This window comes from Haliotis rufescens, unplaced genomic scaffold, assembly GCF_023055435.1.
Source record: "Haliotis rufescens isolate VD_foot unplaced genomic scaffold, xgHalRufe1.0.p SCAF_4, whole genome shotgun sequence".
Classification (NCBI taxonomy): domain Eukaryota; kingdom Metazoa; phylum Mollusca; class Gastropoda; order Lepetellida; family Haliotidae; genus Haliotis; species Haliotis rufescens.
In genome coordinates this window covers 46,590,818-46,609,286 of record NW_025964112.1, presented here as the reverse complement: position 1 = coordinate 46,609,286, position 18,469 = coordinate 46,590,818, and the positions used below count along the sequence as shown (strand labels likewise).

Below are 18,469 nucleotides of genomic sequence, written 5' to 3'. Positions count from 1 at the left end.
AATATATCATATCTACTGCTTTTGGGTCGCAATGTATTGTTGTCAATGTCCCAAAGTGTATATTGCACGTGGTGTGTATTTCATCATCAATAATACAAGCTTCTTAATAATATTCAGGATCTTTGACTGATCCATGCACTGTTGAAACTAACACCATTGCGGACGTTTCGCCACAGATCATATTTTCTATTTATATCACTATATCTAACAAAGGGGTTTTATTCAGAATTTGCCACATTTTCGTTTTGTTTTATTTCTGGATATTTCTCCATATGTAATGTGCCTGTCGAAGTATGCCTGTTGAATATGTAATATATACATTCTCAGAATGCCAATATTTCGTTGAACATTATCGAAATATTATGTCATTATGGTTTTATTTGGTATATACTAAAAATATAGTAACAACGATATTATGCAAGCATAACACAAACAACAAAAAATCACATCAGTAACAATTCTTTTATTTCAATAATGTCCTTTCTGTCAGTATTGGTCAATTCGTAATATCACGAAAACATCACATGATGAATTTTTAACCGGAATATTATAATATATTATTCACATTTATGTACATTTAATACGAATCTCCCATTATAAAATCAAAGGAGTGTTTCGTCTCCAAAATATAAGTAATATGTTCGATGATATAAGTAATATATTAAAGCTATTTATTAAAAACATTATTAATCCTGAAAACAATATTTGACATGTTCATTTGTAAATCATCCTTATATCTAACCCTATACAGTACAAATTATAATATGCTATTTTATTTAAATTAGCCGGCTTACTTATCCATGTGAAAATATTTATGTTTATTCGACATTATCCAAATGTACGAAAACTCATTTCTTCCGTGAAATGAACAAGTTGAAGATGACAAGTTTTCCGAAATTGACACCCATGTACACAATAGAACAAGCATAACTGTTGAACTGCGACATGACACGTCTTTGACGGGTCAACGAAAGGGTTGTATTAACACTGCTAATGATCGAATGATAGGGGCCTAGGATTATCACCTCCCAAAGCCAGTTCACAAGATAACAGAGATGCATTTGGCTTGACAAACCGTAAGCTCTCATTCTATCTTCCCTGGATCCGTGGAACCTGATCCCCCCATAAAACAGTACGCTTACCGAAGTGGGGTATTTTATTACAGATCTCATTGACTGGCTATTGAAAAGTATCGCACGCTGTCAAGCTACCAATTGTCTCCCAATGGTCATAAAATCGACATAGTTGCTGAATAAAATCGTTACGACCGATGTATTCGTATGAGTGAAGTATTATCAAGTCGTAAATCCTTTATTGCAAAATCGGGACAAGTGGTCTAAGAGAATTATTTCAATCTCGAATTGCCATTTTCATTAAGCATGCCGACACGTTTTCGTAAAATTTGCTTCGTTTCGCTTCTTTTCCCAATCGCGAGTTAAATATGAAGAAACGGGTACTAACTCACTTTGGCTAGAATTCCGTCAAAGTCCGCTGTTATATAGCACGGGCAATGCGTTGAATTCATTCTCCACCTCGTGTCATTCATCAGACCCACAACAAAAAGGTAAGCCCTTCAGTCGCACAGGTGCGTTTCTCGTGAGACGATACAGGTCACGTGGCTATGCCGCGCCGTCTGATTGGCTGGCGAGATTCGCGTCACACGGCCGTCGGCTGCTATCCTTCTGTGGGGGTGGTTTGTATATTGGACATGTTGAAGAGACTTCGGAGCACAAATCATTTGTCGAGATAAACTGCCTCAACGGCATGAGTTCGTATTATAGTAATATTCTGCCAGGTCCTTCTGGTGGCACAGCGGTTCACATGGAACAGCCCTTGTATCACAGTGATACGAAGTTGGAAAATATGTATCTTCCGAACTCGCCCCAAATGTCTTATGACAGTTCTCCGCTATACGGCACGGGGACATACATGCGGTACGGGAGTTATGACAGAGTTGAACCACGGACAGCTGACATCAAACCACAGCAGCAGCAACAACAACAGCAACTAGCGAGTTGTTCTCCCCCTGCGTCGGCTCAATATCCAGTGTACCACAATGCAACGGAAAACATATACGGGACATCGTTCGAAAACCGAATGGCAGACTGTAAAAATAGTGAAAGTTGTCCCCCGAATCAAATGCCTCCGTTTTATTATCATCCGCAACAGCAGCTCGGCGGTATGCAGGAGGTGACGAACAATCCAAATAGCTATGGTCCTTTAAACGGAATGTCGGCACAAAATATGCCTGTGTACCCATGGATGAGGCCAGCGAATGGAGGTATGTACCTGCAATGTTATTTCACGATATGTAACACGACATGTCATAAAATGTATGTAATATGTTACATTGTATGCATTTATTCCAAGGGTAATAACTCGTACCGTATGTGTAATATTCTCCGCGTTCAGTGCTCGGGAAGGCAAAAATACCCATACGTGTTATGAATGAGGCATACAACTAGGTTACCCATCAACAGTTTAATTTGAACGTCAGAGTAAGACGCGTTTGGGTTATTCAATGATAAAACAGTCTCTTTTCATAATATACTTGCATATTTCACAATGTACATGTCAGTTTGTGTATGAGATACATATTCCAAATTATGCATTGCTGGAATATAATAACACGTGCAAAATGCTTTCTGTATGATAAACATACGGTATAATTCTGCCATACTTTGTTCAACTGCTTTCAAATTATGGAAGAGGTTTTCACGAAACAAAGCCGAATGAGAGACAATGTCAATTTCGTGTTCCCTGAAATGTAATGGTGTTGATTTCAATGGCTTCGCTATTGATTGGTGCGAATATCACTATTCAGAATAGCGCGAGGCGTCTGAAATTGCTTCCCCGTAATGTGAAAACGATAAAAAGGAATGAATGAAAAAAGGGAGAAAATAATTAAATGCAGGACTTGTAGAAAATGCTTGAAATAGAGAGAACTGATATTTTATAGGGATTTATATCAATCGAAAAAGGTTGTTATTTCATCAAAATTACATCAATCAAACTTTTAAATTATCAATAGTTTTAGGCGTTGATTAAGCGTTAAAGAATTGTTAATGCTTTCTCGCTGGTGCAACCAACTTGATAAAACACAACGCATAAACATAGTTATTTTATCATATAGCAGTACCTATAAATGTACACACACCGATCACGTGCCAGGGTTTCCTCTCTATGCTAATCTGTCTACCTTCCATATGTTTAACAAAATGGCCTCTTTGTCACCATGACTCATCTCAGTCCCATTACAGACCTGTTGAGTTTTTCCTATAGCAAGCATATATCAACAAAAACATATCTTATTTGATCGTGTACGGATATGAAACAAGCACTCCAACCATGTATATGACAACCATTTGCATACATTTATAACTAGTTTCACACGCTTGATTTAAACGAGGCGGTAACAATAAGAAATAATATATTCTATTTCATTTTAGGCTAGCTGTTGCATTCATTTATACATGTGTAACACACCCCGACAACACACAAATGGGATTTTCCAGGTTGTGAAAATCAAATAAACAAATTATCAACTTCCTCTTACTGAAGGGTAGGGAATGGGCCCATGTACTGAACAGTCATGAGCCATATTTCAAATATTAAATATTGTTGAATTATTGTATCATAGGAACATGAAATCGATAAGAATAAATATTTCAACAGGAATAAGCAAACGTAACAAAAGAAAGTATACACTTGAAAATTGGATCTGACCAAAATATTACAAACGTTAGAAAACAGTTACTAATCTGAAAACAGTCGGCGAAATACTGCAAACTTAAGGTCCAAAACACAACTATGACACTCGTGTCAAATACATCTCCATCGAATAGACATTTCTTGATTCATTTTTAGCCATCATCAACATGGGTGTATACTTTCTTTGCCCAGCAGTTTTTACCAAGGGTTGATTATTACTTAACATATAACACCACACCAATAGTCAATGTAGGTCTATGTAGATCTATATCTATATAGTGCATACATCTTTAACAGAGCGGTGTAAATTTGGGGAAAGTTTACAGGCACATGATGTATATCAACAAGACCGTTGCACCTTGTGATCATGCTACTGGGTCGTAAACAGCGTACGTCAACAGACAAAGCTAAATAGCCTCAAGGTTCACGGTATAGTAAGATTTGTGTTGAATAGGATGTTAGCTTAACCCAAGTAAGGCTTTCCCTGTGTTGATATAAAAAATAATAGCAACATGTTGTTGAAGTATGGTTTTGAAACGGAATGGTGCACGTAATGAATGAACATGTAATTCGTTTTGATATGAAATATTTTAATCAAGATTCTTATGATGTAATCAATTCCGTGCTGAATAAATTCATTCACGCGCCTTTGTAATGTGACACGTGTAAGCTGATATATTGCCGTTATTTATATGATAGAGACATGCTCGTTCATTTAATGTGAAACAATTGCATTGAAATAACAATATCAAACCAATAAACGAGAAAACGTTCAACACACTCCGGCGTCGTGAGAAGGAAGGCGACTGCAAGGCCCTAGTGATTAATGACTCTATTTCAAAGACACGAAATAAGCACCGCCATTATGATAGTACGGCGCCCTCTGATGTATATCACAAACACCTAGAAGTGTGTGCGAGGAACTCACTACAATACGAACCCGAACAAACAGGACCTCACAAACAGTTGAAATAAATCACCTTGCCTCTTCGCGTTTTGGCTATCACAAGTGTTGGGGTATTCAGCGACTCCTGTGGTCTACAAAGCAACTACCTGTTGTGCTATTGTACACTTAAATCCGAACTGTCCTCGGTTCTGCAGGAACATATTTCTGATATACATTTGCGACATTATGGAAATATTCCAAATCAGGTCAACCTTGGTCACACAATGTATTACGATGTAACGTGGTTACCGTTTAAATCCGGTTATGATGCGTATAATGTGCTGCATTGTACATGTAAAATGGTGATATGTGATCTGTCAACTGTCTGAAATGTACAACAGTATGTACATTTCACAATGCAGCAAAGATCATTTCGCAGGTGGAGGGCCTAACGGAGGTGATATTTCATTTGGACACTAAGTTGTTTATCTTAACAATCAGACTAGATATACGTTGTTTAGTTCAGTGTTTACTTCTAGTTAAACATCAAATGTATGCTTAACTTAATAATCACCTTGTATATACAATCCATGAAATTTATTGTGCGTTATATGACGTCGCCATTCGCCGTGGGTTCAATGGATAGTAAAGTGTTCGCACGTCGTAAAACGATAAAAGTGTCCAATAAAACTACTTTTATTTGTACTTATTCTTCTTTTAGTAACCGGTGTTTTACTAGGTTGCTTCTGAGGTGTGTACAGGGTTAATCCGTGTTTAAAATAACATTTAGTGATTATGTTTAATTCATTTAGCAAATGTAATAAAATGAGAATGATTTTCCTAACTTTATTACCGTCCCCCCGGCATTGACAACACGTTAATAAAACACAATCCGTAATATAATAAAATGCATATGATCGACGTAGTGACAAGACTTCTAAAGCAGATGATACAAAAGACGGGACAAAATATGCATATCATATGTATTAATAAGTTGTGGTTTTTTTATTCCATAACCGCTTTGATACATTGTTGTTAGAGCGTACAAACAATTCTACATCTCTAAACATTACCAGACTTAAATTTGCACTGAAATGTCCTCAGGAAATAATCATTAACTCTACGTATAAAATGAAATGCCTTTTTAAAGTGCGTATTCAGTTTGGACGGCGCCTCCTTGTGTGGCAATTGAGAAGAAATATAGACAAAATCAATTTATAGAAACTATTTTGTTAATTTCACAGTCCTATCCGATCAATAAGAGGATCTGAAATAACTGTCTTAAAAGATGCTATTAGGAAACTAAAATATTTATTTTACAGAATGTATAGGCAAAACGAACACAAATAGGGTGTCATTACTTGAAGGAAACTGCTATGCATGTTTCAACCAGCCTGGGAATTCATTCCGAGGTGAAAATGTCACAGGAATTGTAATTTCTTTGTAAAGCAATTCTTTTCACTATCAAACGATGAATACAGTGACCCAAAAACACTCTGATTCAGGCCTAAATAGAGCGAAATCCGTCTCAATTCCCTTCAATGTACAATCGATGGTTTGAACGAAGGCGAATGGCGAAGTGCTGATTTATGGTAAAGTGCTCAGAAGATAAAATATTGCAATGATGGCTAAGCCAGGCACTGGGATATTGATCGCCGAAGTGACTAATGAACAAATAAAAATGTAATTAGATTATGAAATTTGATTGGGCGTTTATTTGTTCTTTCTATCTGTGGTTTTTGTTTCAATTATCTGTCGTGCAATTTATTTGAAACCAATTCATCAAAAAATATTTCGTACATTTTTGGTGAAGTATATTGGATTGAAAATCAACACATCAAACACAATTTGAATAATGTTGTTAATAGTCTGTCCACAATTGTTTTTATTAATTATCAAATCACGTTATTACATGCAACAACAGACTATTGTTTCATTTCTTGTTACTTAGTCTCCGTAATATGGGGAAAGTTTTTAATTATTAATTGCATCAAGTGACTTATCGAATAAACGGATGCAACGCAGCTACTCAAAAAACACTTTTATATGTTTTATTTTATTCTCCATGAAAAAAAGTCTCATAGAGAATTGATCGCAGGTTAACATAACCCTTAAGTTCCATTCACGTTTTGGTTATCGCGGGCGTCCTTTATTTCCGTTGTCAATTGATACACAGTGAGATATTCACCTGTAATTGGGGGTTGTCGATTTCAATAATACATGTCACTGACACATGACTGTATTATCAAGGTCTATTTCACGTCATTTCACATCATTTCACATCAGCATTTAGTTCAAAAGATGTCGTTCACTTGATACCTATTTAACGATGATAGTAATTTCGCGTAATGCCCAGTTAATTTTGGAAAATGGATGGCTTTTTTTGGTAATCTGCTATTGGATATACACGTTTATTCATTTGACAAGGATCAAAGAGGGTTAGTCTTTTACACCATGATTTATTTGATTTCTCACGATTCCTCGTCTTTAGCGTCCATTTCTCTTTGAAAGAAACCGAAGCTTAAACAACCATCGACCGCCGAAATTAACACTCCCATAAGACACATATGGCTTATGGAATAGCCTGTCAAACTGCCCAGGAGGGATGTTTGTTTTCTCCCTCCTTGAAATTGACCACTCCGCAACCGATGTCGGTTTCACTTCATCATCCCTGCATATGGGAACTCCTGTCAGACGGCGAAATGACTTTATAACCCTTTTCTATTCGTTTGAAATCAACAACTTCTAAACCGAGCGCTGATGGGGGTTTACAAGCTTGACGCTAGATTTCTTTTATTGCATCAGGGTGGTGACATGTTGAAATAGAGCTCGGCTTCTAATGGCCCGGAAAATGTATTTCGCTTAAAAGTGAGAATTTCCTTTTAACTCCACTATGAGCCTGTCAAACTTTGGTCAGGGGTACACTGAGAAATAGTTCCAAGACACTTTAAAAAGCTCTCTCACTTTCACAATTTCATTTCCTGACTTTCACTAATTTGAAGCTACACCGAAATCCAATTTTGATCGATTTTGCCATCATTGTAACAGTGTTTTAAGCAAAAGAAAATCTCTCACCATCATCTTTCACGTCTTGGCAGCTTTCTCCTTCAATCGTTTCTCTGAGCATTTTTCAATTGTCATAACTGTAGGTTTTCTCCTAGAAATAGTTACTTTCTGATCTACAAAAAACTGAAACAACCATTTAGGCACCACTTAATCCTACCCCACACATCGATTGCTGTATCAACTGAGACGCAGGTTTTTTAAGTGCTTAAAGTCATGTGATGGTTTTAAGTAATTTACACGTAATTAACTTTCCTTTAAAACAAGGTGAACAAGTTCTCAACAGGATAAATGCGGATATTCACCGAAAATCGTGGCTCTTTCTAAAAAATAACTTTCACATGTAAATTTATGGCAAGCATACTTGAGAATCACTGACATATTTTTTAAATGAATATGTATATGATCTCATTCACTGGGCCAGATGTATAACGCACGCTCATTTTCAACATACGAAAGCATGCACCGAATATGCCAGTTGGTTCATATTGGTTAAAGAAATATTAAAACACAAAATTAGCTATGCATAAATTCAAATTGGAAGTTTCAAGTATTCAGAGAAACAGACTGCTGTATATAAAAAGCACAAACATCTGTCTTTATTTAAATGAAAAGTTTATTGTCAAATAATAACATTTGCCTCAATCATTAGAAAGTTCAGTCACTTTCAAAAAGAACCTTGGAAAGGAAAGTCACAAACTTCTTATATTTTGTAATTAGTATGTAGGAAACAAAATATGTATCGACGAAAGAAATACTTAAAACTTCTTGGGTTTGATTTGGAATACAATGTATATAGATAATTATTGTTCAGTATAATGTGACGTTTTAAACAATAAATGTCAATTTCGAATCTATTATTCTTCAAATGAATTGTCAATATGAAGCCAGACGTTAATCTTTTTTATTTGTTACTTAAAATTATAATTTATAATACGTCTATTTGACGATAGGACCACACCATTTGACATACAAGTTACCAGTTTCGGACATATATCATAAAGACAAAGTTTTATAAATATTGCAGGAGATTTTAAAGCAATCCACTCCGGAGCAGGCGAAGCGTTATGGAAAGTGAGAGTATCAGTCAAGCATGGTCCCAAGTCATTCATTATGAAACTTACGACTTATTTTTAGATGTGCGACATATTCCAAAGCTCCTTGTCTCAAAACAAACTTTGGCATTTGGCAATCTAGCCTCAGCTTTGTCGATTTCAATCAATAGCCTAATATCTGGATTATTTTACAGACGAAGCTAATTGATAGGGTATTGTTGATTTCAGCTTGATCATGTTGAATTTCTTGTTGGGATCTCATCTTACCAAGGCATATGGCTTTCGGCATCTATTGATTAACGCCCGGCTTATGCAGTATATATCGAAATCGACATCGCTATGAGCGAATTGTCATGCGATATGACATCGATCAATTTCAGCGTGAACGCTTCTCATACTGGTGTGGCTTTAGCAGCAGCATGTGGCTTTCTTGAACCAGGCATGAGAAATATGGGAAAAGAAAATTCTTATTCATTTCATCCACCGATGAGTGACAGGCATCAATTTCATCTTTATAGGAATGGATTCCACTAAATGATTTTTGGGAAAAGTTGTTCATCCTGTTTATTCGAACAAGGGTGTTAGTATATTTAGTGAGCATTTTAACAACTGAAGGCACCCACATCAAGGAGTATGAAATGTGCGATGACGGAATATGTTTTAGACAAGACTCTTAATTGATGGACACCTTCTATGCAGTAAGATAGACACTCGCGGATACAATGATTATTATTATTATTATTATTATTATTATTATTATTATTATACATACCCATTAGAGCAAATTAACTGCCCGATTTGTACGGTTCTGCGTATATAATGTAAATATACATTGTCTATGCAGGGGATAAAGATATCTGAAAGTTTCAGAAGGCGCATACCCTGGAGCAGGGGTCTGGTTATGTTTCTTTTAATCCATCACCGATATATTACACCAACACATCAACAACAACAAACGTAAACGTTCGGAAAGCTCCCAGAAATACCCTACCCACAAAACACCGAGAGTTTCAAGGGGGGGGGGGGGGGGGGGAATGGATGTACTGTTTCTCAGAAACGAAAACCAAACGGAGTTGTGTTGTTGATTAAGACGCGGGCATTAAAAAGCTCTCGGGTTAAACTTTCTCACCAGAGAAATTGCTTTTAATGATAAAAAAAACACATTAATTCTGTCCTAAAAGACATCAATTTCGCCAAATCCGCGTCGCCCTATAATGGTTATAAATCGCATTTTTCGTAAGGCTTTACAATTGTATTATTTTTATCTGATGATATTTTTCATTATGCGAGATTGTAAAAGTATTAGTTATAGTATTTAACAAAACATATCACACTGTTCAGTTTTTGTACGTGTTTCTAAGAGTCGTTAAGAATTTGAACAAATAGAGAACAATCCAAAACTTGAAATAAAATTAAAACTGGTTTGCAGCGAGTACACAAAATATGCCAAGTTACGACGTATCAGAATAGTATTTTAACAACATTTCCCATGACATTACGACATTTTGTCTTTCTGTCTCCATACTTTATAAACACGAATCTTTGATTGACATTTGAGTGACAGGTACTTTGAGGCATCACTGATGCCTTCCGTTTTGAAATAGGTTGCATTTTTTTCCACAAACATGAAAGAGACAATGTGTATCAGTAGATGTTCCGCCATTCATTATTCAAAAGCACACACAGAAATACACTTTTTAACAAAATACGTCGCAACGAATTTGTACGCAACATTGAATATAAACTCCATTATTCATTTTATACACGAAATACTCACAAATGTAACAAAAATCTTGTTGCGGAAATTTGTGAAAACTGATTCTTTTCGGTACAACTTTAACTGGGTATATTATTGTATTAAATAAATAAATTTACCTCACTGTTTTATAATATTTTGCTCTTTTCGGGCGGCAGTTTGGTACACAGATTATTGATAATCGCGTTTAAATAAAAAGCTTCTTATACATATGAAAAATGGTTAGTTTAATATCATGTGCTGTTAGCTTGTAAGTGTACGTGCTGATCATGTCTGTGTGTCCATCCCTTGTGTTTCCATGGAGTAGAGCCGTCTTGAATACATAATTCATTCTCTCTCCCTCACGTGTCATGCATTATGAATTATCATTTACGTGTATCGGACACTAACATCACACGTTTCCTGTAACTTCAGGCCGATCTTGCCGTAGCAAACCACATCACCAACGTATCTTCGAATTCGTAAACTTCAGAAAGAAGTAATTCAAGAAAAACAATTTGACCTGACATTTTCCGTGTCGTTAAATATGGCAGACATTGCGCGTTTCCCGTAACATCAGGCTGATCTTGCCGTTGAAAGCCAAATCCCCAACGTATCTTCAAATTCGTAAATTTCAGAAAAAAAACAATTCAAGAAAACCAATTTGACATTCCCCATGTTGTTGAGGATGGCAGACATTTAAAACTAAAGTTTCTAACCTGTTCTTGAAGTAATTTTACCCTGTAGTATGTTTACAATTGTGATAATTTTGTTATTATTTGACTGCCGTGAAAAAGAAAGAATACACCCATGTTTGATGGTGGCTAAAATTTAAACAAACAAAACATGGGTATTCGAAGGTGAGGTATTTGATACGGGTATCATTGTTGCATTTTGGGCCTGAGCTCTCCAGTGTTTCGGTGACTATTTTCAGCCTACACGTTTTGATAACGGTTGTAATTTTTGGGTCAAATCCAATTTTCAAGTGTATACCTTCTTTTGCCTTGCAGTTTATTTGTTTTACAATACCTGGTTAAGTGTTTGATCAGTTTGATTTATTGCGTTTTATGACACCAATATTCCCACGATAGGTAGATAAACCTCACTCAATCATCTTTCAAACCAACAGACCAGTGAATGAAACTAATGTTTAGTAAATAAACATGCCCGGAGCATTTCATAAATCACAGCATTCGATATAAAACGAACTTTCTTTACTGACAATTTAATGAAAGGGTTTACTCTAATCTTCACCAAGGAACAAAAATCACTTCTAATCACACCTCATGATGTTCAATCGTCGAGTGTCCTAAAGCAATTATTTCAATAACACTTAGTTTTATAGCCCGTCTAGGCATTTCGCAAACAATAGCCAAGGCGAGAGAATTGCAATTATCTCCCTTTGGTTATAAACCGATCAGCAATTGTTGTATATTGTTTTCAGCGGTCATCGAAATCTTTGTCTTTAATTGTCAACATGCGACTGCTGTCAAATTCATTCGACAATAACACAGAGCCATAAATGCCCGATCGGCGCCAATATCGTCAACCGCTGCCTTTGCACTTACATATTGAGGTCGGATGTATATTTTGACCGAGATAGGAGACATATATCCTTGGGAGATCTTTAAGTCGCTTAGCGTTGTTACAGCGTGTCGTCAAATCGAGCGAACGTTGCTCGACTGTCCCGACTTTGGACGTATTCTTTTACCGGTTTTAACGCCTTTGATCATGTAGTTTGATTTATTGATTTCACTGGGGACAGGTAGTGTAGTTCCCTATAGCCCTGTCTGTTTCCTATTAGATAGCATCGTGCCCAGAATCAAAGAAAACGCCCGCATACTTTTAGCCCATGCTGAAGTTTACGCTTCGCTGAGCGCGAGACAGAGCGGCTAAGGATCACCGCTCAGCAATAATACATCAGGCTTTCCGAAAATCGGATTGTGGCGCTTGCCTTGCTATAAATACTCCACATGAGTTAATATTTCGAGTCAAGGGTGATAATCGGATGAACGCTGAGACAAGCTTTTGTAATGCAACGGCCCATTACGGCATATGTAGGCTTAGGGACAGAAATTAAATCATCCAAAATGCATACGAAAAAAAACACATCGTTTAATACACTGTCGCTTAGTGCGAGATTTCACTTGTTTACTGGATGAGCGAGTTTGAAAAAGGGACGATTTTACTCGATTTCAAAAATAGCAATAATATGTCGATGCTTGGTCGCAGGAAACTTCATTTCGGAGCTTTGTTGATTGTCTGGTACAAGTTTATACATAATCTTAATGCCACATTTCAAGTCGTAAGGGTACAGTGGATCCTTTGAAATGTGTTACTATCAACAACGCCACTTTGACTTCAGGCACAACACAGTCAGATATTATGACATACCATTCATCAATTTACAGGACGTGAAGAAATTAGCTAATCATGCACATATGCATGTATGTATTGCATTAAGATAACACACTGTTCTTGTATATGAAAGAAAAAAGATGCGTTTTAAAAAATCATCTGGGATACATACATATAAAGAAAATGAAGAATATTTTTTTTATAAAATAGAAATTCAAACGTAAGCAACAGTGTACTGACAATTATACCGTGGCTCTATACAAATACTAATTTCATAATAAAAACTTGAAAAATTTAATTTAATATTAGATGTAATATTTCTGGATGAAAGTTAATGTTATGCAAATATATTCGCGTTTGTTTGTGTATATGTATTTCAATACAAAATACAAAACACGGAAGAGAATACAACGATTATAAAACCAGCATTCATACCTTTTGTATTATTTTGAATTATTTTTTATATTATTTGTGGTAAACAAGTTATTTCTAGGATTTGAACTTACATATTTGTTGTGTTTTTATTTCAGAGGTGCATTTTGAACAGAAACGGACGCGGCAGACATACACAAGGTACCAAACTCTGGAACTGGAGAAGGAATTCCATTTTAACCGGTATCTCACAAGGAGGAGACGGATAGAAATTGCACATATGCTAGGACTTACTGAACGCCAGATTAAAATCTGGTTTCAAAATCGACGAATGAAATGGAAAAAGGAAAATAATTTACAGAAGCTTACAGGTCCTGATAAAAGCATGAAAGAAGAGTCTCTTTCACCCCAAAGTATCACAAACAGTACTCCCATAAACATGAATGTCCCTTCGCCCCAGGATTCGACAGGGTAGGGTCGTACGGTCTTGCCACTCCCAAATTAAACCACAGAAACGAGAACTACAATCTCGGTATATCCTCAGGGTAAATGTCTAAACCAGTTGATCTTTGAACTCATTTTTTTTGTAAATTTGAGTTATTCAACTGTATCGGAGACTCGAATGCGGGTGGATTTTTGTCCATTCGTTCGAACCGTGTACCTCGATCGTAAAAAAGGACATTTAAACCACCTCAAACTTTACAAAAGAGGAAGATGCTCTCACGGATTGGTGATGATTCTTGCAAGTGTGATCAGGAAATTGACTTGAAATGAACAAGCTGAAATTGACAGAAAAGTGCAATTGACAGTAATAGACATGATGTGTTTTTCTCATGCCCCTGAGCCAAGCTTCAATGCTTACATTTGAAACGCTGATATTGTATCATCCACATGATGGGATAAGCCAGCTCTTATTATTCAATATCCATCTTCAGACAGAACGATTAGAATCTATTGAAACATTTTAGAATGCTCCTGGTCCTATAAAGCCTTGCAGTACAATGCCTTGTCGAAATTAAGTTAAAAAATGAAACAGTTTAGATTATCTTTGATATTCAAGTTGATGTTAGAGTGAAGGGGGAGATAGAACCACTCGCCAAAAGACTTGACCAAATGGAGACTCCCGTTCAATGTCTCAGCAAAACGTTCGCCTACATTTTCGTACACGTAAAATATTGAGAATTGTTTGTTTCATATACCTTTTTACGAATAATTGTTGTCCAACCAATTTAAGTCTTGATTGTAATTTTGTGAGCATTGTCTTACATAAAACATTTTGAGGGAGTGAAAACTATTTGCTTTTAATTATTATCATTCCGGTTTAATCCCAACCTATTCGCATACCCTGAATACCAGTTTGTTTATTTTATATTTACAATGCTGGGAATTCAGAGTTTGAATACATATTTTTAGGGGTTTTTTTTATCCGTTGATTGCATTACAGTAGACGAGAATTTTGAATATGTAATATATTGCTTGTGTTGGTTTCAGCACACCATTGAAATCCTCAGTGACACACCGTTGATATATCAATACAAGATGCTCAAAGGAAATTCATCTTCATTAAACGTCCCAAAACATTAACGTTATACAAAAAACAAGTTAAGCCTAACAGTGATGATATGTAAATATATTTATGATTTATTAAAAAAAAATAGCCACAGGTCGAACTGACCATTTAGTGCTATTCTGTGTTGTGCGCGCAGGCGAGAAGCAAACTCGGTTCATCATTTTTTTGCAAAAACGAGAATTATGAATATATTTTGTTATTTGTATATTCATTTCCATTTGTCAATATCAGTAGTCAAGATTAGACGTTTAAATTATCAACTTACGTTACAATATCATCTTGTTTTCAATAAATGTCATATCAGTTTACCGTTGTTGTGTCTGTTATATATTTTGTATTTGGTGCCATTTTTGTATTGGGGATCAACTGCACCCGTTATCATTGACAAATTATTGAACGATTGATAAAATACTCTCTATTCGATTTTTCATAATTGTGAAATATTCATGTATTTGCATCCAATATACACAATTATCATTTCATATAGATGGTATTATTAAGATCAATAAATGATCCACCTACACTATTAAATATTCACACATCTAAAACCATTTCATTTTCAGAAATAATATGAGCCATAAACCATTATTTAGCATATCAGTCTGTTTGATATATCTAAGGGACGTTATGCAAATTTCAGCTTACTTGAGTCGGTCGGTCGGTCGGTGGGTCGGTCTGTATAATGTTGATGGTTGGTGAATTATGTTATTATTCTGTGGCAAAATATGAATTTACACTTTGCCTGTTAAGGTGCGTATTGAAGGGGATATATGTATATAATATTATACAAAATGTATACATTTATAATTTAAATTCCTGATCAACAGATTAATGTTTGGTTGTGGTATAGTAAATGCAATTTTGGCATTTCGATTCTTGGTTCAAAACAAACATGCTTAGTGCATACAATTCTGATCATTATAAGTCAACACTACAGCTGAAATGAGATTCATAATGTCGATTTCAGTTTGAGTTGTCGGATGATCTATTTCTTTTGAAATCAGTACTTCTGAAACAGAATTTCCCCCTGGAATAACATATATGCATTTAGATAGATATATATTTAATAATGACACATTACAAAACGAAAAATGAACATACCAACTCTGAAAGGTACACGCAAAGGCATATATTACCGAATAGTCAACGAACATATAAATGTCTATTGCAATCACACAGGATGTCAATTTCGTTTCAGAAGCACACTTTTATCGTTTTCGCATCTACTGTGGTAGTGGCTCCTGTTTCGTTTCGAGGCCATAGAATGCTTCTACGGGAGCCTTTAATTGATTTACGTCCGTGTCGAGAGGCCGTGTATAGAAGATATGATTATCTCTCGATTCATATCTCCTTCTGTTACGAATTAGTATTCTGTCTTGTGCTTGTAAACTCAGGTAATAAGTTATTCCACGAGCGTAAATGAAAGGAGACAGAGTACAAACCAACCATACTGTGATATGGTGACGATTATACACAGAAGCTTTCTACTTTAGCATTAGTGGTTGCAGATACGTACCTTATGTCACGAGGAGATTATCTTTTAGCATCGTATTTGAGTAATAATTACAGACGAAGGGAAACTGAATTAGCCTTCAGCATCTGGTCGAGGTTGGTACGCGCAGACAACGGTGCTTACTGGGACACACGCATTTATTTTGTGCTGCGTCAGCGAGATAGTTAAACGTGTAGCCATCATTAGTAAGTAATAGTTTAATGAGGGCGTTGATATGCAAAGTCGTATCGAGGTCTTAAGTTGCCGATTTTGTGGACACCTGTTTTCTTATTGTGACATAAATTTGAGTAGCACTACATCTCTTTCTATAACAACGGACATAGAAATGTATTTTGCATGTGTATTTTTTACCAAGTTTTCCAAAAATGCCTCTTTTACGAAATTAACAATGAAATCCATGTAAATATGATCTGCTATATTTGCCTTTCATTTGCTCTTATCAGTCATAATTAAGCATGTATTTAATCCAAACGTGTGCAATCACACGCGCACACGCATAGGCATTCAACAGCACACGATATACACATTATGCAGGAAGCATACCGATCTATAGAAATACACATACAACATAAAACTCGTCGAAGATGATTGTTACTAAAATATGTTGATAAGAAATTAACATTGAATGTCACTCTAATCGCAAAACCACAGCGCTAGACCTGCCACTCATAATGAAATGTACAACGATCAGCTGATGTCGATTGTTGATAACAATGCACACATATACACTATAAACTGATATTATTGTCCGATACCTTTCATGAGGATCGGGTTACCCTTACTGCACTAAAACGTATATGAAATGTATATGATTTATTCAAGTACAGAATATCGGAATGTTATAACCATATACACAATGCAGTAACGCAACAATCGACAGCCAAGTATATGGATATTCGTTCATAGGATTATCATGTCAATTCATATCTCACAATACAGCTGGTCAGATTTAGCGAGTTATTGAAACAGTTGCGCCGCGAATCAATCTCTTGATTATATATGACATTTAATTACAATTTGTCCCTAATCAATATCAATATGGTTGCTGGCTCGTATAATGACAGGGGTGATATATTCCATGTCCCACGCGAGATATGTTTTCTTCATCCCGGAGAGTATACCAGCATCAGTCGTGATTAAATATACCCTGTGCTGTGTTGTTTTTTAATGCATTTCTGTCTGTATTTTTATAACACGTATGTCGTGTTTTTTTATACGGCTTGTCAATTATTTGAGTGGCACTAAATCGTTATTGGCCGTAAAGAACAATGTGTGTATATTGTTTATTTCATCCATGCTTTGAATTAGCTAACGCGTTTCACGCCTTCGATGTAATACTTTATCACGATAATCACTGATTAACGTACATATTGCATGCGTGGCAATTTATAAGGACCCCATAGAGTACTTACTCCGTTTAACATAAGTATAGACATACACGCAATTTAAAGACTCTACATTTAGAAAACCAAGAGACAAAACGGTTTACACACAACGCTCGCTCTTATTATTACACATGCATCTTTGTTGAAGATATGGATACATTTGTGTGTACGTACCCAAAATAGTATTTCTTAACTACAGTATCGTCACATTCAGTATGCTTCTTACCAAGCATATTATTTTCCATATGCTTATTTCATAGCATACCATTATATTCCGTGTGCCTCTTACCTCGCATATCAGTATTTTCAGTATGCTTCCTACCTGGCATATTATTGCAATTAGTATCCTTCTTACCCAGCATATCAATACATTCAGTATGCTTTTCAACTAGCATATCACTACGTTCGGTATGCTTCTTCTGGCACATTATTGCATTCAGTATGCTTCTTACCGAGCATACTATTGCATGTAACATTTTTCGTAAATAGCATATCATCCCATTCAGCATGCCTCTTTACTGGCATATCATTACATTTAGCATAATTGTTACCCAGCATATCATTATATTTAGCATAGTTCTTACCTAGCATAGCATTATATTCAGTATGCGTCTTCCCTCGCATATTATTACATCCAGTATGCTTCTTCCCTAGCATATCATCATATTCAGTATGCTTCTTACCTAGCATATCATTATATTAAGTATGCTTCTTACCATGCATACCATTACATTCAGTATGTTCCTTACCTAGTTGATCACTATATTGAGTATGCTTCTCACATAACATATCACTATATTCAGTATGCTTCTTACACAGCA

The 18,469-nt window shown here is 35.8% G+C and overlaps 2 protein-coding genes across 4 annotated transcripts in view; one reads left to right on the top strand and one right to left on the bottom strand.

Annotated features, from left to right (window-relative positions):
- LOC124152011 overlaps positions 1–1,620 on the bottom strand; it is a 126,043-nt gene extending 124,423 nt beyond the window's left edge. The window contains exon 1 of one of the 3 annotated variants that reach the window (XR_006863457.2): positions 1,466–1,603. Coding sequence is in view for 1 of the 3 variants with exons in the window: in XM_048381836.1 (XP_048237793.1) it covers positions 1,466–1,546 (81 nt within the window). In the remaining 2 variants the exon portion in view is untranslated. Of the gene's footprint in view, positions 1–1,465 lie in introns of all 3 variants that reach the window. The other 2 variants (XR_006863452.2, XM_048381836.1) reach the window with 2 other exon arrangements.
- Positions 1,621–1,660: 40 nt separating this feature from the next.
- Positions 1,661–15,056, top strand: LOC124151977 (homeobox protein Hox-A7-like). The gene is made up of 2 exons (XM_046524694.2): positions 1,661–2,281; positions 13,339–15,056. The coding sequence occupies exons 1-2, from the start codon at positions 1,765–1,767 to the stop codon at positions 13,653–13,655; spliced, it is 834 nt and encodes a 277-aa protein (XP_046380650.1). The 5' UTR covers positions 1,661–1,764; the 3' UTR covers positions 13,656–15,056.
- The last annotated feature ends 3,413 nt before the right edge of the window (positions 15,057–18,469 follow it).

Bases quoted from the DNA above. Each gene is read 5' to 3' on its own strand.
- LOC124151977 (XM_046524694.2), top strand. From the start codon at position 1,765: ATGAGTTCGTATTATAGTAATATTCTGCCAGGTCCTTCTGGTGGCACA. The intron at 2,282-13,338 runs GTATGTACCTGC...TTTTTATTTCAG, and splicing joins GATGAGGCCAGCGAATGGAG to AGGTGCATTTTGAACAGAAA.